Raw genomic sequence first — 18,258 nt, 5'->3', positions numbered from 1 at the left:
GCCCAAAAATCCACGCCAGATGGCCCTCGTGTCTCAAATGTCCTAGTTTGTAGTTTCGTGGCCCAAATATCCTAGATTCCTGTGCGTCTGGTACTGTGCAGAATGCAGAGTTGAAAGAATCTGCAGTATTACAAGAAGTAAACGCTTTTGTAATCATCACGTCTTGAGAGCAGGAAATTGAACTACCAGTCAAAAATATTTCAAAATAAAGGACAAAAAGTGTAATTTCAAATCACAATAAAGGACAAGGACAAATATAACTGAATAAATGTCCTTTGAAATAAAGGACGGTTGGCAACCCTAACCCACTCAGACAACTGATTCCAATTATTTATCACCCTACACGGAAAAGTATACTTCCTTATATCCAACCTTGACCTTGTCTTAAAAAGTTTGAGTGAATTCCCCTACTGATGCTTTCTTCTCGAAGTTTCAATATGCCTTGACTACATTCCCCATCATAGTTCCCAGTGCGTATCTTGTATGTCTCTATTAAGTCTCCCCGTGCGCTTCTGTATGCCAACGTTGGTAGCCTGGTAGGTTCAGTTTCCTTAGTCTCTCCTCATCAAAACTCCTGGAATGGCTTAGTTGATGGAAGTCCGATCTAAATTCATTAGCAAATTCAAAACTAGGTATTGTATTTGGAGTAAGAGGTAATCCTACATATGTGTCTCCTTTTCTGTATATTGCAATTAGACAAATACATATCACAGAAAATTCAATGTTATACCTACATACATAAACGACAAACTTATACAAACAATACCGCCATCTATTACATGTTTACAAACATCGTGGAATCGATCTCACAGAACAAAGTCATACTTTCTTTGTTTAAAGTTGTTTACATAGTCACATAGTCTGATTTGAAGTATTACTTTTGCTGTAAGTTTATTTTATGTCATTTCAAGAGAGCTGCATTGTATTTAGTAAATTGTAAATGATTTCCAAGGAGTAACAGGTTGGTGGCAGATTGTTTTATTGCATAGAGTTGCTTTGTATTGGGAGAAAATTTATCTGTTAGTGGCTAAGGGAAGGCCGTGGTTAATGTATATTTTCCTTAGTTTTTGTAAATACGACAGAGTTATTTAACACTGGTAATAGTGCGGGTTTGAAGGGAAGGAAAAATATACAAATGGTGACTGCCCAAAAATGGAGGTACAAATGTGAAATCCCATGAATGGGGAATGGTACCTTCTACATTCAGAGTTCAGATAACTAGTCTAGTGATTAGTTTTATGATTAAATTTGAATCGGCGTCTGGTTATCCTTTAATATTTTTGGTGACAGAAACATTCCTCACTAATGTAACATAAGCAACAGTCCAATATCTTTTCATAGAGAAATATGTGTTCAAGCTTAGAAGAGATTGAAGAACACAAGACAACCATCAATGATCATGGTTCATCAAATTGCAGGCAAACAGTCAGTCGTTACATTGCTACAGTCTGTTGCAGGAGATCCAAGGCTCCTAGATAACCTGCAGCAGCCATTGTCAGGCCATAAGTCACTGAAAGAAGAAATTCTGGTTAAATTCCTGTCATCCAAACAAGCCTGGATATGTAATATAAAAGTTTCTAAGTCCAATAGTTCCTAACTTTAAACTTAATATACGATAACCTAAACAAACTTAACCTAGAGCAGCATAATTTCATACAAAAAAATAGATCTTTCAAATACAAAAAAGAAAGAAGCAAAAAATGAGTTTGCATGATACTGGAATAAAATAGAAAATTTCCCAAAATATTATGGTGTTGTCTGGAGTTAGTGCAGAGTAACATAGGATAAGGTATTCAGAGGCCACTGTATGATGATTGCATCTGAGGCAGTTTGAGGTATTTTTTAGAAGTGCACATCTATGCAATATAGTAATAGAGAAATAGTAATTTTGTACATTATAATACATTGACGTAATATACATTATTCTTGACAGAAATTAATAATACAGTCGCTAAAAGCTATAAACAAACAAAGTTGCATAGACTCTTTTAAATACCATCTTGGTTTTGATAAATTCAGAGGTAAGAGACAATGATGATGGCCTGATGACCTCTAGAATTATAGGTAACGCATTACTAAATGCAGGTTAGGTCCTAGTTAGGTTAGGTAAGATAGGTTGGGGTAGAATATATGAATTTAGCATACTTTAATTTCTTTGACCTCCACCTCTACCAAAATAAACGTGACATCTCAAATAGTCAAAGCAGTTACATTTGTTTATTAATAGCTTTTAGCAACTGTTTCTATTAAAGGATTGTGGTACTCGGCCAGTTGACTGAAGCCCCTCCTGTGGATAGATGCCACCTACATAGAGCCGGTGGCCGGGTATGTTTGCTGCAGTTTAGCCCACAAATCTTGGGGTTGGGGGGTGGTCCCATGACAAAAATACTGCTGCACCAGGACCTAAGAAATCAATCACTGGAACAACATTTGGATAAAACAAAGAAACTAACACTACATACATATACATATACCAAGGCTTTTTTTCCCCTTACCAGGGGGGTAGCCAAAAAGGACAAGGCACAAAAACACTCCCACTACAAATACTACAATATACAAACAATGCATACACTCATTGATGAATTATGCAAGTCTTGCATGGGCACCTAATCCCAGTGAGACACACCCCAACACCCTTCAGACCATACAAAACAAAGCCCTGAAAACAATTACAGGATACACAAATACAACACCTGCAGACCAGCTACACTATGAAACAAAAGTCCTCAAAGTCAAGGATCACCTTGACATGAGAGGCACACAAGCACTTGCTGTAGCCTCCACAAACACAGCACACCCATTACACTATATAGCAGAACACCTGCACACACCAAGGAACACACAAATACTCTCTTCTCTTCCTCCACAACCACCAATAACAAGCCTCCAGAAACATATTCATAATCATATCACTCACCGCTCCATTAGCACACTAAAAGACAACACATTGCTGCATGCCAGACCCCCTGATATCCATCCCTCTGAATCCTCTCTCCCACAAAAGGACAGAGTCCACCTGACCAGACTGAGATGCAGTCACCACCCAGCCCTTCTAAGCTACCAGAAGAGGCTGGATGACCACATTGTGGACAACTGCCCAGGATGTAACACTTCACCCCATACTATTCAATACATAATGGAAGACTACATTATACACAATCATGCACACAAACAACACAACATACACTCTGTAAACAATTTGTGAGAAAACCCCATTCCTGCCATGGCATTCCTTGGGGAGATGGAACTGCTCAGACAGACAGTCTAGCGAACAACAACAGCTGTTTCTATTATTGATTTCTGGCAAGAAAAACGTATATTACATTAATGTATTATAATTTACAAAATCATTATTTATTATAGATATTATTTATTATAAATATTATTTATTATTTATTATAAATAATTAATTTTCTATTACTATTTCATGTAGGTGTGCACTTCAAAAAATTTATCCAGTTTGATTCTGTGGTTAGGCCTGTTTAGTGATCTGTCCTGAAGAGTTGTTTTGTGATCAGTGTAGGGTCAACTCGGCCCATCGCCAACTTGGCCCATCTACTTGACCAAGTCTGCCCACCACGGTTAGGTCAGGTTTGAGTAGATGAATTTATCATACTTAATTTTCTTTGACCTCAGCATCTTTCAAAAACAAAGCAGCTGATGAGCCGAGTTTGGAACGGGCCGAACTGGCTGGCAAGCTTGTGATCTGGGTATGAATGTTTTTTGTGTGGATGTATTATGAGTGGTTGGTTATTGCTGTACTGCAGTAAATATTTAGAAGTGATGGAGCAGAGAAATTAAACAAACCATCACAGATATTGCAACAGAAATAATCAGTACAAATAAAGAAAATTACATACACCATCACAAACATATACATTCCACCCACTTTATTAACCCCAAGAGGCTCCATCCATCAAACCCAACCACTCAACTTGTTAACAGGTGATATGAAAGCACATCGTCCAATCTGGCTTAACACAAACTGTAGGACAGAGGACACAAATTACCTGAACAACTCTCCAACCCAAATATAGTTAACTCCAGCAACAACCTCAACACACATTCTCCCAACACAATCAACAACCAACATCCCTTGACATAACAATGTGCTCATCCTTCTTACAAGCACAAATAACATGCAAAACAATACAAGATCTTCCAACAGACCACTTCCCAGTAAAGATTACCTTAGGACTAGAAGAGAAATTACCACCCACTTATAAAAGAATATTTACAAACTACCAAAAAGCAAACTGGTAAGATTACTCAGAAGATATAGAAAATGTTTAAGTCCTTTAACCAGTACCTACCCATACATAAAGCAGTAAACAAAAAAGTATCGGTAACTACATCATCATCATTGTCATTGTCATCATCTCATCTCCTTCTGCTCCTCCTACCACTTTCTTATCTCCCCACACCAGCCATTGACACAGAAACAGACCCACATTAATACAGTACAGACAACAGTTCAAAGTTTCTTCCAAAGATGAATGGAAGGCCACAAGGACCATTACTGCATTCTGTGGAGTTGTGGATTTCTAGTCGGTGAAACTCAAACAATAGTTATTTTTAACCATCTCAGATTATTCAAAAATTTCATTAGTATTTATAAGGAAGCAGCTTATATTATGTAAGATACACATTATGATCTAATGAGGTATTATATACTATAAATATTACTTTCATCCATCCCAACAGCTGCATAAATGAGCATGTCTGATGATGATTTCGAGGTTGAGTGCAGTGATGAGGAAATAAAAAATGAATTCACCAAAGGAATGACAGGTATGGATTAGTTCACATATGCTTTAACTGTGATATTTTATTGAGGAACAAATTGTTTTTTAGTTTTCATAGCAACGGTTATTATTTATTTATAATTTTTAGCCACACAGGCTGGGATGTGTAAGCACTATACACAAAAGTTGTAGACATATTGTGTTTATTACCATAATACTGGTGAGAGCCATATGTACTTACATACGTATACCAAGGCTTTTTCCCCCTTACAAGGGAGGTAGCCAAAAAAGAAAAAGGCATAAAAACATCCCACCCATTCCATCCCTAAATACACTCCACTCCCCTCCACCCTCCCTCCCATCTTAGCACCACCTGGATGACGGGTCATCCCCGCACCTTGTCCATGAAAGTCATTTAAATTTGTGTATTTTCATGATAATCATCCCTCTCTGTGTTTATGTGTGTGTGTATTTATTTACCTAGTTGTATTATTTGGGAAGGGAGCTATGCTCGTAGTGACCCGTTTTTGTATCTTTCAGTCTCTAGTTTGTTCTTAAATTCTTGAATAGTTTTTGCACACACTGTTGCCTCATCCAATTTGTTCCAGACATCTACCACTGTGTGGTCTTTTTCAGATCTCTTCTATAACTATCCCTTTTAAGTTTCTTTTCATGTCCTCTTGTTTTTCTTTTATCCCACTTTAGTAAATCATCTCTATCAAGGACTTCTATCCCTTTCATAATTCTGTAGATGGTTAGTAGATCTCCACCTTCTCTTCACTTCTGTGTGGAGGAATTCCATGACACACCTTTGCTTTTGATGCACATCCATGACAGGGGTTATTTTATTAGACTGTCACGCTGTCAATATCTGCAACAGAGAGCTGGAAATTTCAGGTTATGAGTGCAAAAGTTTAGTTATTATCATGTCATAATCAACCACCTTGAATCCCTTGATGCAGAGTAATATATATATATATATATATATATAATAAATGACATTACATTTGGAACTATCCTCATATATAGCAACCTCCCCTTCATTCTATTGAAAAAATTACAAAGCAGACAAGAAGAACATCTCTTTATGGACTTTTCTAAACATTTTACTTCTAAACAAAGACTTAGGGCAGGATTTAGTAAGAATGATTGTTTAACATCATGGAACTTTCCCTGTCAGAGTGCTAAAACAGTGCATTCTTACAAAGGATTTTTTAAAGTTTGGGAATTTAATGTAGTATGCCCTTACTAGAAACTCGCCACAATCCAACCTCATATCATCTCCACTCCTAACATCAGAAAGAATACCACCCACACGTTTCCTACCCGCCATAACTGTACAAAAAATGGATTAGGAGCATTGTAGCCAAGTAACCTCACATCTCTCTTTTTTAATGCATACATTCCTTTGTCAGGCTGGGAACCAAGTGGTCCAGAGATCCTGCGCTTGTACGAGGCAATAGCCCGGGATGGAACTCTCCCCATTGCATGGAAATGGGAACATGGGCGAAGGCCTCTCACTCCACTCTCTCAGGATTCAGACAGTGAAAAAGAAGAAAAGGAAGATGACAAGTAAAAGGACAACCTTTTTTCTTTTCTAGTTGATTGTGAAAGCTAGGACTTTAGGATGATTATTTATTTATTTATTTTATCTACTGACTTATTCCTATAGTTACAGTACATCACATGTTCCTATGGCCAGGAAGTTGTGCCCTTTTGATGATTGGCTAAAAATAGTGAGGCATAGATTAAGTGATATTTTATCCTTAGGTGCCTTGTAGATTCTTATGGTTTTCCTAAGGATCATAATGAATACTTACCCTCACCACATTTCATTAAAACATGTAGGACTTTCAGGTACTTAATGATATTTTCACTTTGATGACATAATAGTATTTCTGAACAATATTCAAGTAAATGAAAATGAATGTTTAGACTTCAAAGGATTCCAAAGATGAATATTTGTTAAATGGAGACTGTTGGTAAAAGAATGGATACTTTTTTCCAGAAAAACTTGATCATCTTCAGGAATGCTAAGATTGTAGATTATTATTATGCCTTGTGCCATATTGTATAGTGTACATGATGTACATATTGAGTGAAGGTATATACTGTATGCAGTAGGAGACTACTTCATATAACAACTGTATGTTGTGTGGCAATATAATATGCTAAGGTGAAAATCATTTATAAGTAGTTTTTCACCCTCCCTTTTCCTGTTGGCCTCCTTAATTTTGCATTTTGCCATGCCCTTCACTTGCTAGTCATTCCTGATGACCTCTTCTGCAGGTTGTCTCCTCTTTTGACCACTGTTCCTCTTAGATTAGTTTCTATCTTCCTTTTACCCAAGTCACCTTACCTTCATTTGCCTTTATTCCATTCCCACCAGTTCATGCATTTTCACTTCCTAATACAAGAATGTCAGCCATACTTTCAGCAGATTCCATCCTTTTACTGTATGTAGACTCCTTTCCTCCTCCAGTAGACCATTCCTCCCTTTCAAGGCCTATTTGTCCTCACAAGGTCCCATCCACCAATGATTAACCTGCTGGATGCCAGTAAAAAATGTTATCCTTGTTCTTGCTCTTTTTTTCAATAGGTGTATAGTGATGGGAAAATATATTGACTTAAAGAAATCACCCCTGAAAATGGAGTCCAGAAGTCAGAATGCATAGAAGTTGTTTTGTGGCTGTAGTTTAGAATGCATAGAATAATAATAATGATAAGTAATAAATAAATAATAATGATAATTAATAATGATAATAATAATAATAATAATTTCCTCAAGTTTCACAAAGTGGAAAACCTGCAGGTCCACAGCACCTGACAGCAGTCCCTGAACCCTATCACAGATCTCTGTAAGAATAAAACTTGGACTGTTGTATTGATGTGGGACTGTTTCTGTCACCAACTGAAAGTAGAAGGAAGAGAGCTGTCACCAATTGTAAGGTCTCCATGTGTGAAATGGTGTAATAAATACATTTAAAATTAATCAAGAAGCTGAAAGTAGAAGGAAGGGAGCTGTCACCAATTGTAAGGTCTCCATGTGTGAAATGGTGTAATAAATACAATTAGAATTTATCAAAAGAGATCTTGGACCCAGTCCAGGGATCTAGTGTCAGTGCCTCATGGCTGCAGGTGAGAGGGTTGACAAGTTTTGAAAATGAGCAGCTCTGCTGTCCATCTTGCAGAACCAAAGAAAAATACCTGCAAATGGTAGTCCTGCAAGGTGGAGGTTTGTGTGAATAATTTTTATGCCACCCGTCTTAAAAATCTATCTACCTCCATCAGAAAGGGGCTGGTAATCAATCTCAATTAACTTAAAAAACCATATTTCTTCCCCCGTTTCACATAAGGAGGTCTGACAATCAGTGATTGCTTCCTTCATCATACTACAATAAGCTAGTGACGTAGACAGTGTCCCATACTAATACAGCATAGACAACAATCCAATTTTTTTTCCTAGAGATCTGTAGGAGGGTACAAGGACCATGCAATCTACTGTGGTGCTGCAGGTCACCAGTCAGTGGAACTTTAGGCAGCCATTATTATTATTACTATCATTATTATTGTTATTATTATTATGCTGCTGCTACTTACCAAGGGGTAATACTCCTGTTGGGTTGATCCACTGTTTTCTAAACCTCATATAAATGACAACTTGCAGATAATGACACATTAGCTTGTCAGAAAACATATCTTCCCTTTAGATATACTTTCATCGACACTTCATTTTTATTGTCACCTTGTTGGATATAATCACAAACTAAATCATTAAAACATACAAACTTATATCTGTTCATAAATTCATAACAAGGGATTTTATCAAGCTTTGTCAGGAAATCAAGGGTGTTGACATCATCTCTGTAGTATATAAAATTCATCAAACTGGCAGGACCCTCCTGTACCCATATGTAGTGTTAGGAGGCTTGGGGGAGAGGCAGAGTTTATGAGAGCAAGGGCTTCCCTATTCAAAGAGATTAGGTTTAGCTCTAATAGTAACACTGACAGTTTTTTATTATTAAATCTATACATGTGTGTGTTTTATATGTATATATATAAATATATATATATATATACACACACACACAGAGACAAAATACACAAGATAATTGATTTCTCACTCAAAGAAGGAAAAATACTACAAGATTGGAAAAATGCAAATATTGTACCAATATACAAAAGAAGGGGCAAAGAAAATCCAACCACCTACAGACTGGTCTCCCTTACAAGTACAGTAGCAAAAATATGCGAAAAAGTTATCAAAAGTTAATGGACTAAACATTTGGAGGAGAACAAAGTACTAAATCCAAAACAATTTGTATTTAGACGCGGAAGATCACGTGCCACAAACTTGATATGCTTTTACTCGAGGCTAATAGAAATAATACAGGAAAGGGACAGATGGGCAGATTGTGCCCTCTTAGATTTACAAAAAGCATTTGACAAAGTACCAGACAAAAAGCTACAAAGAAAAATTGAAACAATAGATGGAGTACAAGGAAAGTTATTGGAATGTATGAAAGATTTCTTGAACATAAGAAAAGTGATGGTGGTACTCAAAGACAAGAACTCAAATTGGGAAGAAATGATAAGTTGAGTCCCACAAGGCTCTGTATTGGCTCCAATAATGTTTGCCATATATAAATCACATGGATGAAGGTGTGGAATGCTATATGAACTTTGCAGACGATAAGAGAGTAAGTACAGAGGAAGATTGCAAATTATTACAAGAAGACCTGGAAATCTGGCACTTGACAGGTTAAGACCTCCAAATTTGTATCCTTCCTGTATATCTACCTTCTCTTTACTGTCCCTTCTTTATCAGCCCCTTTCTCCCTCCAGCCCACCCTTTACCAACTAATTATATGGTAAAGTCTCCCTGTTTGATGTACTCTAGTCATACCTTACTTAAAATTGCATTCTTGTTGGTTGCCAAGTCCACAACATTCACCTTTTCATGTTGTTTGAATTTACACTTTAGCCAGTGGGTGTTAGTAGGTTCATCCATATACACACCCTACTCATTCTGTGGAATATCAACTTGTAAAAGTTAAGCTTTCATACAAATGTGCACCTTCATGAAGAGGGGAATGTATGTACATGTCCATTTGATCCAGTTTGTTTTTAAAGCTGAATAGAGACCATCCAGTTCTCTGGATTTGGGACCAGCCTTTTAGTTTGGTGAATGTAATCATGATAAAAATAAGTTGTTTCTTCTCCCACCATACACTAGAACATCATTAGACATGCATTACATGTATGTGGTTATATATTCCTTATAAATAAGGGAATTTTGACAGTGTATGGTTCTTGTATCCCCAGCTACGATAGTATTTGTTGATGGAGGAGAGACCTAGCACCTATATGATGCTTCCATGTTTTTATTAGCGTTTCTATAATAACTACTTAATGCTTTTGACATTTAGGTCTTAAACATGATAAGTAGTAACTATGCACAAGCAAATGGTAATATTTAAACAATAAATAAATTGAACATAAGATCAAAGGACATTTTATTATAGATTATGATTTCATGGGACCTGTTACCACTAAACTTCGCAGATGTGTGTTGTATGTTTGGTTTAATAGTATCAGCAGTTATATTCCTAGAAGGCAAGGAAAAAAGTTCTTGTTTTTATTAACTATTATTCTGTCTACTTCTAGCTTCTTACCAATGTGCTGCTCTTGTTTAGTCAGTATGTTTTAGGCTTCTGTGTAATAGTTTTCATGATTAATCCCTCAAACCATGCCATGCACTTCATTACTTGTTCATCCTTTTAGAAGTGACCTAAGTTTTTGCTGTCTCTTTAGACTTGGTTAGTAGTCTTTTAAGTTATTTTCATCCTCATCTCCCAGGGACCAATGATGAGTACCTGTAAGTTGTGGTCCTGCGAAATGAATGTGAGAGAATCATCTCCCTGCCACCCATCTTGAAAACTTATCAACACATTCGCCTCCATCTGGTGGTGCAGTCCTGAAGGGATGACACTCAATCTCTGAACTGGGCCCAAGATCTCTCTCAATTTCAATCGTATTTCCTCCAGTTTTTCACAGAAGGAGAGCTAACACTTGGTGACTGACCCCTTCCTTGTACTATTATAAACTGGGTACATAGAAACTCATCTCACACTAATACAACATAGACAACAGTCCAGGGTTTCTTCAGTACTGATTACATGGTAGCATGCATTCAACATTTTAGGGACTGTTGGGGGTGCCCCTACAAACTGAAGCCACACACCATTTGTTTATGTTGAGTAAAATCTCGACACAGCATGATTATGCTACTTTTGTACAACTATCCCTCTATGTTGTTCCCATATAACTGTCCTGTACCACTTCCATGACTCTTCTTATCCCATGTAGTGGGGGAGGGGGGTAGAATTCTGCTACCATGATTCCCATGCAAGTCATGAAAGGCAACAAAGCAGGATGGAGTAATAGGGCAAAGGATCCTGCTCTCTATATGTTCATCGTACAAGAAGTCAAGGTATAAGAGGGTCTGGGAGAACTCCAAGCAGAACCCTAAAATTTGGATCATTAAACATTAAATGTGCATGGTTGTGGCACAAATGAGAGTAAAAGGGACAAGGGTGTCATTATTTTTGTGAGGAGGGTGGATGTGTTAGCATTATGTGAAACTAAGTAGAAAGGGCAGTGTGATTTTAAGTTTGGGAGTGGAGTAGGGAGATGGGAGGAGTGATGAGGGGGTAAAGGAGGGAAGGAGTAGCACTGGTGCAAAGTGATGAGAAAGGAAAGCTCATGGTGGAAAGGAGGGGAGTGTCTTCAAGGTTAATGTAGGTAAAAATTAAACTGGGATAGGAGATGTGAGTTTTTGTGAATGCATATATACCTGGTAGTAAGAAAAATTAAGAGGAAAGGGAGGATTTTTGGATATATTTAAATGAGTGCTTAGAGAGGTTTGGGAGGAAAGTAAATGTAGTGGTATTGTGGATGTATATGCTAGAGTAGGGGTTGACCCAATTGATGGAGTAGTAGGGAAAAATCTAAGTGGAGAGATCATGTTGGAGATGTGTTTTTAAAAAGGGAGTTAATAGCAAACTCAATGTTTAAGAAGAAAGCCAAGCATAAGTATACATGGGAAAGGGTGGTGGACATAAGGTTGGTTGGTAAGGCACCTGGGTTAGATGAGTGTCATGTGGAGTGTGTTACAAAGAGAGCAACATTTATAGTGGATTGGCTAGTGAGGTTGTTTAATGTGGGCCTAAGGGAGGGGAATGTGCCAGAGGACTGGAGGAGGGCATGTATAGTTCCACTTTACAAAGGAATAAGGGACAAATGTGAATGTAGTAGTTTTAGAGGGATCAGTTTGTTAAGTGTGATTGGAAAGGCATATAGGAGGGTGTTAATTAGAGGATTAGGAGAGGAACTGAAGAAGTAATTGGTGAGGAACAGTGTGGATTTAGGAAAGGTAGAGGATGCATGGGTCAGATTTTTGTGGTAAGGTAGGTTTGTGTGAAGTTTATGACAAAAGGTAAGGATGTTTTTTGAGTCTATAGAATTGGAAAAGGCTTATGACAAAGTAGACAGGAAAGTATTGTGGGAGGTATTGCAGATATATGAGATAGGGGGAAAGCCATTAAGGGCACTCATGAGTAGTAGAGCTTGTGTTAGGGTTGGAAATGATAAGAATGAGTGGTTTGAGATGAAGGTGTAACTGTGCAAGTGTTGTGTTATTTTGCCATGGCTATGCAATACATGGATGGGATGGTATGGGAGGTTGATTTGAGGGTGATGGGTAGGGAATTAGAGATAGTTAAAGAGACTGGGAGGAGAGGCAATTGTTCTTTGCTGATGACACTGTGTTTGTGGCTGGGTCAGAGTAGTGTCAACAGGAGTTGTTGACAACATTTGAGAAGGTATGTGATAGGAGGAAGTTAAAAGTGAAGCGAGTAAATGTTGTGGAGGAATGAAATTTGTCATGAGAAATAGGTATCTGAGGATAAATGCAAAGAGAAGGGATGATAGTACCAACAACACTGTATGGGGTGAAGACTGAATTTAAGGGAGGCAGAAGGTAATTAAAATGTGTTTGAGAAGTATGGTGGAGGTTTTGAGGATGAATAGAGTAAGAAATGAGGAGTAGAGTGGGGATAGAAAGGGAGCTGGAAGATAGGATTGATGAAAGAATACTGGGATGGTCTGGGCACATGGAAAGAATGAATGAAGAAAGACAAACAAAAAGAGTGTGAAAGGCAGAGGTAGATGAAGTGAACTTAAGGAGAAAACCAAGAATGAGATGGATGAGGTGAAGGAGGCTTTGAGTAAAAGGGGAATATCTGTTGAGCAGTGAAAGAAGAAGGTAAGAGATAGGTGTGAGTGGAGAATGGTTGTGAATGAAATATGAAATGACACAGGAGACGGAGGGGGGGGGTCGCCGAATTTATGAAGCGGCCTTGCTGTGGATGTGCTGTGTCTTGCGACACTGCTTCTGACCCAGGGCAGTGGACAGGATGCAGGGATGACCTGTCATCCAGGAGGTGCCAAGATAAGAGGGAGGGTGGAGGGGAGTGGAATATATGGGGAATGAAATGGGTAGGAGTGATTTCTGTCCCTTTTTCTTCTTGGCTGCCCCCCATGTAAGGGGGAAAAAGCCTTTGGTATATGTATGTATGTATGTCTTTATTTTTGCATGCGGGGATGAGGAGGAAGGGTTGCCATTAAAATGAAGCAGCTGGGCTTACTTTGGGTGTGTTATGTCCTGGTGTACTGCTTCTGGCCCAGGAAGTGGGCAGGGGACAGAGATGACCTTTCATCCATGTGAAGCTGAAATGAAGAAAAATGGGTGATGATGGGTGGGGCCTTGGCTGGCTACTTCCCTTATAAAGGGGAAGAACCCTATTGGTAATTAGATAGTGATTTGTTGATGTGTGTGAGTCAATAATTTGAATACATGACTTGGCTCCATCAAGTAATTAAAATCAATGTGAGAAGCAGAATCTCCTCCTATTCAACGTGCTAAATTGCTTGTGTTACCTGATGCAACTGGAGATCAATGAACATTCAAAGATAGAATTTTTGTGATGGATAGTCCTCCATCAAGTGTCTCTAATACTAACCTATTTCTGTGAAGCCATCATGGTAATCATTATGGAAATGATGCAAATCAAACTTTATTGTGAACACTGATTCTGCACAAGCTTTGGACATCAAAAGGAAACTTTAATCGCAGTCTATAAACCATTCATTAGAACCTCACTTGACTGCACCTGCACAGCTTAATTTCCAACAGTTAGTAAAACAAACATAAACACTTTACCAATTATGCAAAATAAAATATTGAGAATGATAACAAGATGCGTCAAAACCACCCCAATAGAACACTTGTACTCAGAAACCAAAATTCTCCCTATAGAATATCACATGAAAATGATAGGCATATGTGTGCTAAGACCCTCAACTCCACTCACCCATCTCAATACATAAGTGCAACCACCAGAACATAAATAAATCAGCAGCATACCACACGTACATATGCAACAATCTACCACCAGTACCACACAATATCACACAAAAACATATTCATGCCCAGATCACAAAATAAACTCTTCAAGACAGACCACTAAGCTCAATACTACACCCCCTCCCCCCACCCTGACATTAGTTTCACTGAAAAATCCCTATCTAGAGATGCAGGATCACACTAGCATGCTTGTGTTCAGGACATCACCCAACATTAAAATGGTACCATCACAAAATAAGCTTGACCATAGAATCAAACAGCCCTCAATATAACCATCACTGGGAACACTGAACATCTCATTTACACTGTCCCATAGACAAACGCACTATATTTCTTCTTTGAGTGACACATGAACCCACCCAGTAGCCTGTGCCAGTTACTTGGGAGTCATTGGTCTTGTGCAATAGATTGATTGATTGATTGAAACATCCATTATATTTCTACTCCCACTTCTCTCCTCCTTCACTACATTCCAAACATCTTGAAGAATCACCTGGTGTTCCTCCTGTTTGATGTAATCCGATGGAATTGTTGTGAAATCCTTTTTATAAGCTTACTGTACAGCAAAGTATTAGTTGCCAAGTTATACATTATAGAATAGAAAATGAGAAAATAGAAGGTAATTTTATTTGCAAGCTGTTACATTCTTGTAATACCAACCAAATTTGTCTCATATGCCCTGATTGGTTGGTCTACACATCTGTTACACAGTTGGAAATTTCACAACTGGGGTTTATAATTCCACCTTTATAACATCCCCTACCTAGGTAACCACCTCAGCACAAAACTAAGAACACATACACACGGGGTGAAATTAAATAAAATTCAGCACCAGGTCTTTACACACTTGTGACATACTGAGACTACGAAAAAAAGTTGTGACGTAATGACAGTGAACAAATTTATTTTTGCCTTGTGATTATAGTGCTCAGTCCAAGAAAACCCTATATATATGTGTGTATATATATATTTTTTTTTTTTTTTTTTTTTTTTTTTTTAGCAAAAGCCAAATTGTGGAATTCTTGAAGGTTGCTACAAAACAGAATCATGAAATGAGATGTGAAACTTGTACAACTCTGTATGGTCTCTTAGCATTTATTTTTTTAAACCAATTCAAAACCAGGTATCATTTGGATGTACAACTGACTGAGGCATTCAAGTTCTATTAACCATTTCTCTGGTTGCTTATTATTAATTGGGACCAGTGACAGTACCTACTTGTGGTGGTTTTGCAATTAGACATCAGAGTTGGCCATTTTCAAAATTCATCAATCCCCTCACCTCCTGATTGAGATGAGGGGGTTGGTGGATTTTGACAGCCAGTGACTGCTCCCCACCTACTACTTTCAGCGTGTGATATAAAAACAATCCAACACAAATACAACACAGACAACAATCCAAAGTTTCTTCCCAGAGATATCTGGGACAATGAGTTTTCCACTCGGTGAAACTTTAGGCAATAGTTATTATTATTATTATTATTAGTCATTATTAATAGATTTTCATTAAAATCTAACATTAATGAGAAGTGAGGAGTTTCGTAACTCTTCTTTCCTTATCAGGGTTGACACCTCAGGTTTTGACTTTGATGATGAACCAGCAGCCCCAAAGATGACACCACGTCGAACCCCAGGCACTGGAACCCTCAAAGGTAGTGCAAAGAAAAAGACACCTAGTTTTGAGAACATTCTTGCCAGTGTAAGAAGACAGCAGAAACAAGAAGCAAAAGAAAAACACAAATCCAGAAAGGAAAAGCGATGAGGAAGAAATATGTTTCAGAACATGTTAGTGCTAAGGATGAAATTTTGATGGTACTTGTGATTGCATAATTTGTACTCAATTATATTTTGTAAATTGTTTCTCATGCATTGAGTTTAGATTTTCCTCTCTATATGCTCTGTTTTTGTTATTCATGTGAATTTTCTTTATCAATTTTTATACAATTCAATTTTCCATAGTCACCATTGTAATCAGCAGTAACTTTTGATAGAAAGAATATTGTCAATTGTCCAAGTAACTGTTGATTAATAACGAATGTACCAATATGGATTACCATAGATTAACAAAATACCTTCACTGTGTATTTAACATGTTATATATTACAGTTCTTTTATGTACAATTTTATACTGTAATGTTATGTGATCCTGTATGAGTAAAAAAGTTCTAATGTACAGATATGGTATTGTTAGGCTAAGTTGGCTAGTGTACTCGGAGGAACAACCTGTACATGTTTGTCAATATTTTTTCTTGAGTAAGAAATAAGGATTCTTACAATGGCAGATTCAGATATCCAGTTCTGTGTATGCTCCAAATGTGCTGGGTTTTGGAGGTTCATCTGTAGTAACCATTTTTTACTTTGACATTTCATCATGCAATAGAGCACTTTTCATTCCCTATTCTTTTTACCTGGAGTTGATTATTTGAGTAACAAGGTATTAAGTTTCCTTAGTCATGATAATCATAGTACATTTGTATTTAATGAGGTCTACATTGTTTCAGTCCAGCTTAATTTCTTCACCCCAACTCCATACCTCAGATAACTAAAATTGTTTGGCATTAGCCAGAACAAAATCTGTAAAAAAAATCATGTCAGAAGGGTTATAGCATTAACTCTTCAAACTGAATCTCTAGTTGAATAAACTCCATCCATTAATCAAGTTACTTTATGTTCCTTTTAATGAATATCTGCAGTCCTGAGAAAGCACATACTGGGTGCAGGTTTCTTGGTGAGGGAAGGGGCTCCTATAAGCCAGTTGTTGCCTTACCACCTCCACATGATGCCCTGGGACCTATGCTAGGTTTGACATAGTGACTGACTAACTGATGTTCACCCAATCCCACTTTTCCCAATCAATCAAACTATCAATCTGTTGCCCCTGGTCTCTCTTGCAGAAGACCTGCACTTTTCAGGTGACTGGCAATGACCATAAGTTACTCAGGGGAGATATATTGTGTTGTCTAGGGATTGTTAATGTGGGGCATTGTAATATGAGGTGGTTTGTGTCCTCTGTGTGGTGGCTGCCTCTGGGGCAGTTTGAATCTGTACTGTCTTAATGGTGGATGGTATCCTGAGTGTAGGTGTGGCAGTGTGATTTTTGTCATGTGTGGAAGGATTTTTTCTGTGGGGATTATCGTTGGATTGTAGAGTTTGATAATTTTTCTTGAAAGGATTGTTTAGAAATATGGGTGTGTTTCTGTTTGGTATAAGAGGTAGGTTGTTATAGATCAGGGGTTCCCAACCTTTTTGCACTCGCGACCCCTTATCTAAAAATTTGAAACCCATGTGACCCCCTACTTAGGGCTTAATATCATCAGCTTAATTTTCCTTTAATTTTCTGTTACGGAGAGGAAAAGGAACATCTAAGAAAATAATGGAAAATGCTGTAATTATTTATTAGCAAATTAAATCACATTGGTCCAACCTGAATTAAAAAAAAGAGCATATATTTCTTAAAATGATATTAACATAGGTTTGAACAGCTATCCAACCCAGCTAGTGGGATGCCTGATGTTGCATTTCAGCAGCAAGCTTTGAAATTCGTGGCCGAAAGTTTGTTAGAGCCAGTCTCATGTCATCTCCAACATCCAATCTGTTCCTATTCTTTGTTTTTATATTGACAAGAGTGGAAAATCCTGCCTCACACAAGTAGGTAGAAGCAAATGGAACAAGGACACGTAAAGCTATCATGCTGACTTTGGAGTATGACTGATACATAGTGCACCAGAACTGAGTCACTGATTTCACCAGAAATTCATCTTGGATTTCATCTGGGATGCTGGATACATCAAGCTCAGTAGAAAATGGGTTCCTTGTTCCTGTGATAGCCCAGGGAAGTAACGCTCGACTTCCTTTTCTAGAGACTGAAGATGTTCGGTAATCTCATCCTTGAGGAACTGATCCAGTTGGATCTGAGACTCATCCATCACTCCACAAAATTTTTCAAACTAGTGATGTTTCCAAGATTGGTTTTCCGACACCAGTTCTGCAGTTTGGAAACAAAGGCCCGTAGACTATCTTGAAAAAG

At 37.8% G+C, this 18,258-nt stretch overlaps 1 protein-coding gene across 4 annotated transcripts; it reads left to right on the top strand.

Annotated features, from left to right (window-relative positions):
• The first annotated feature begins 554 nt into the window (after positions 1–554).
• LOC143036955 (PAXIP1-associated glutamate-rich protein 1-like) lies at positions 555–16,898 on the top strand. Of its 4 annotated transcripts, none has more exons than XM_076205007.1 (4): positions 555–632; positions 4,705–4,791; positions 6,161–6,317; positions 15,795–16,898. In XM_076205007.1, the coding sequence occupies exons 2-4, from the start codon at positions 4,713–4,715 to the stop codon at positions 15,991–15,993; spliced, it is 435 nt and encodes a 144-aa protein (XP_076061122.1). In that variant the 5' UTR covers positions 555–632; positions 4,705–4,712; the 3' UTR covers positions 15,994–16,898. The 4 variants fall into 4 exon arrangements, with proteins under 4 accessions (XP_076061122.1, XP_076061123.1, XP_076061120.1 ...); XM_076205008.1 differs by having other exon boundaries at positions 604–653; XM_076205005.1 differs by lacking the exon at positions 555–632 and adding an exon at positions 772–885.
• Positions 16,899–18,258: the final 1,360 nt, after the last annotated feature.

The sequence above is a fragment of the Oratosquilla oratoria genome, chromosome 21, assembly GCF_046742065.1.
Source record: "Oratosquilla oratoria isolate Oo_2021 chromosome 21, ASM4674206v1, whole genome shotgun sequence".
Classification (NCBI taxonomy): domain Eukaryota; kingdom Metazoa; phylum Arthropoda; class Malacostraca; order Stomatopoda; family Squillidae; genus Oratosquilla; species Oratosquilla oratoria.
Note: the sequence above shows the minus strand (reverse complement) of the source record. Positions and strands in the feature narration are given on the sequence as shown.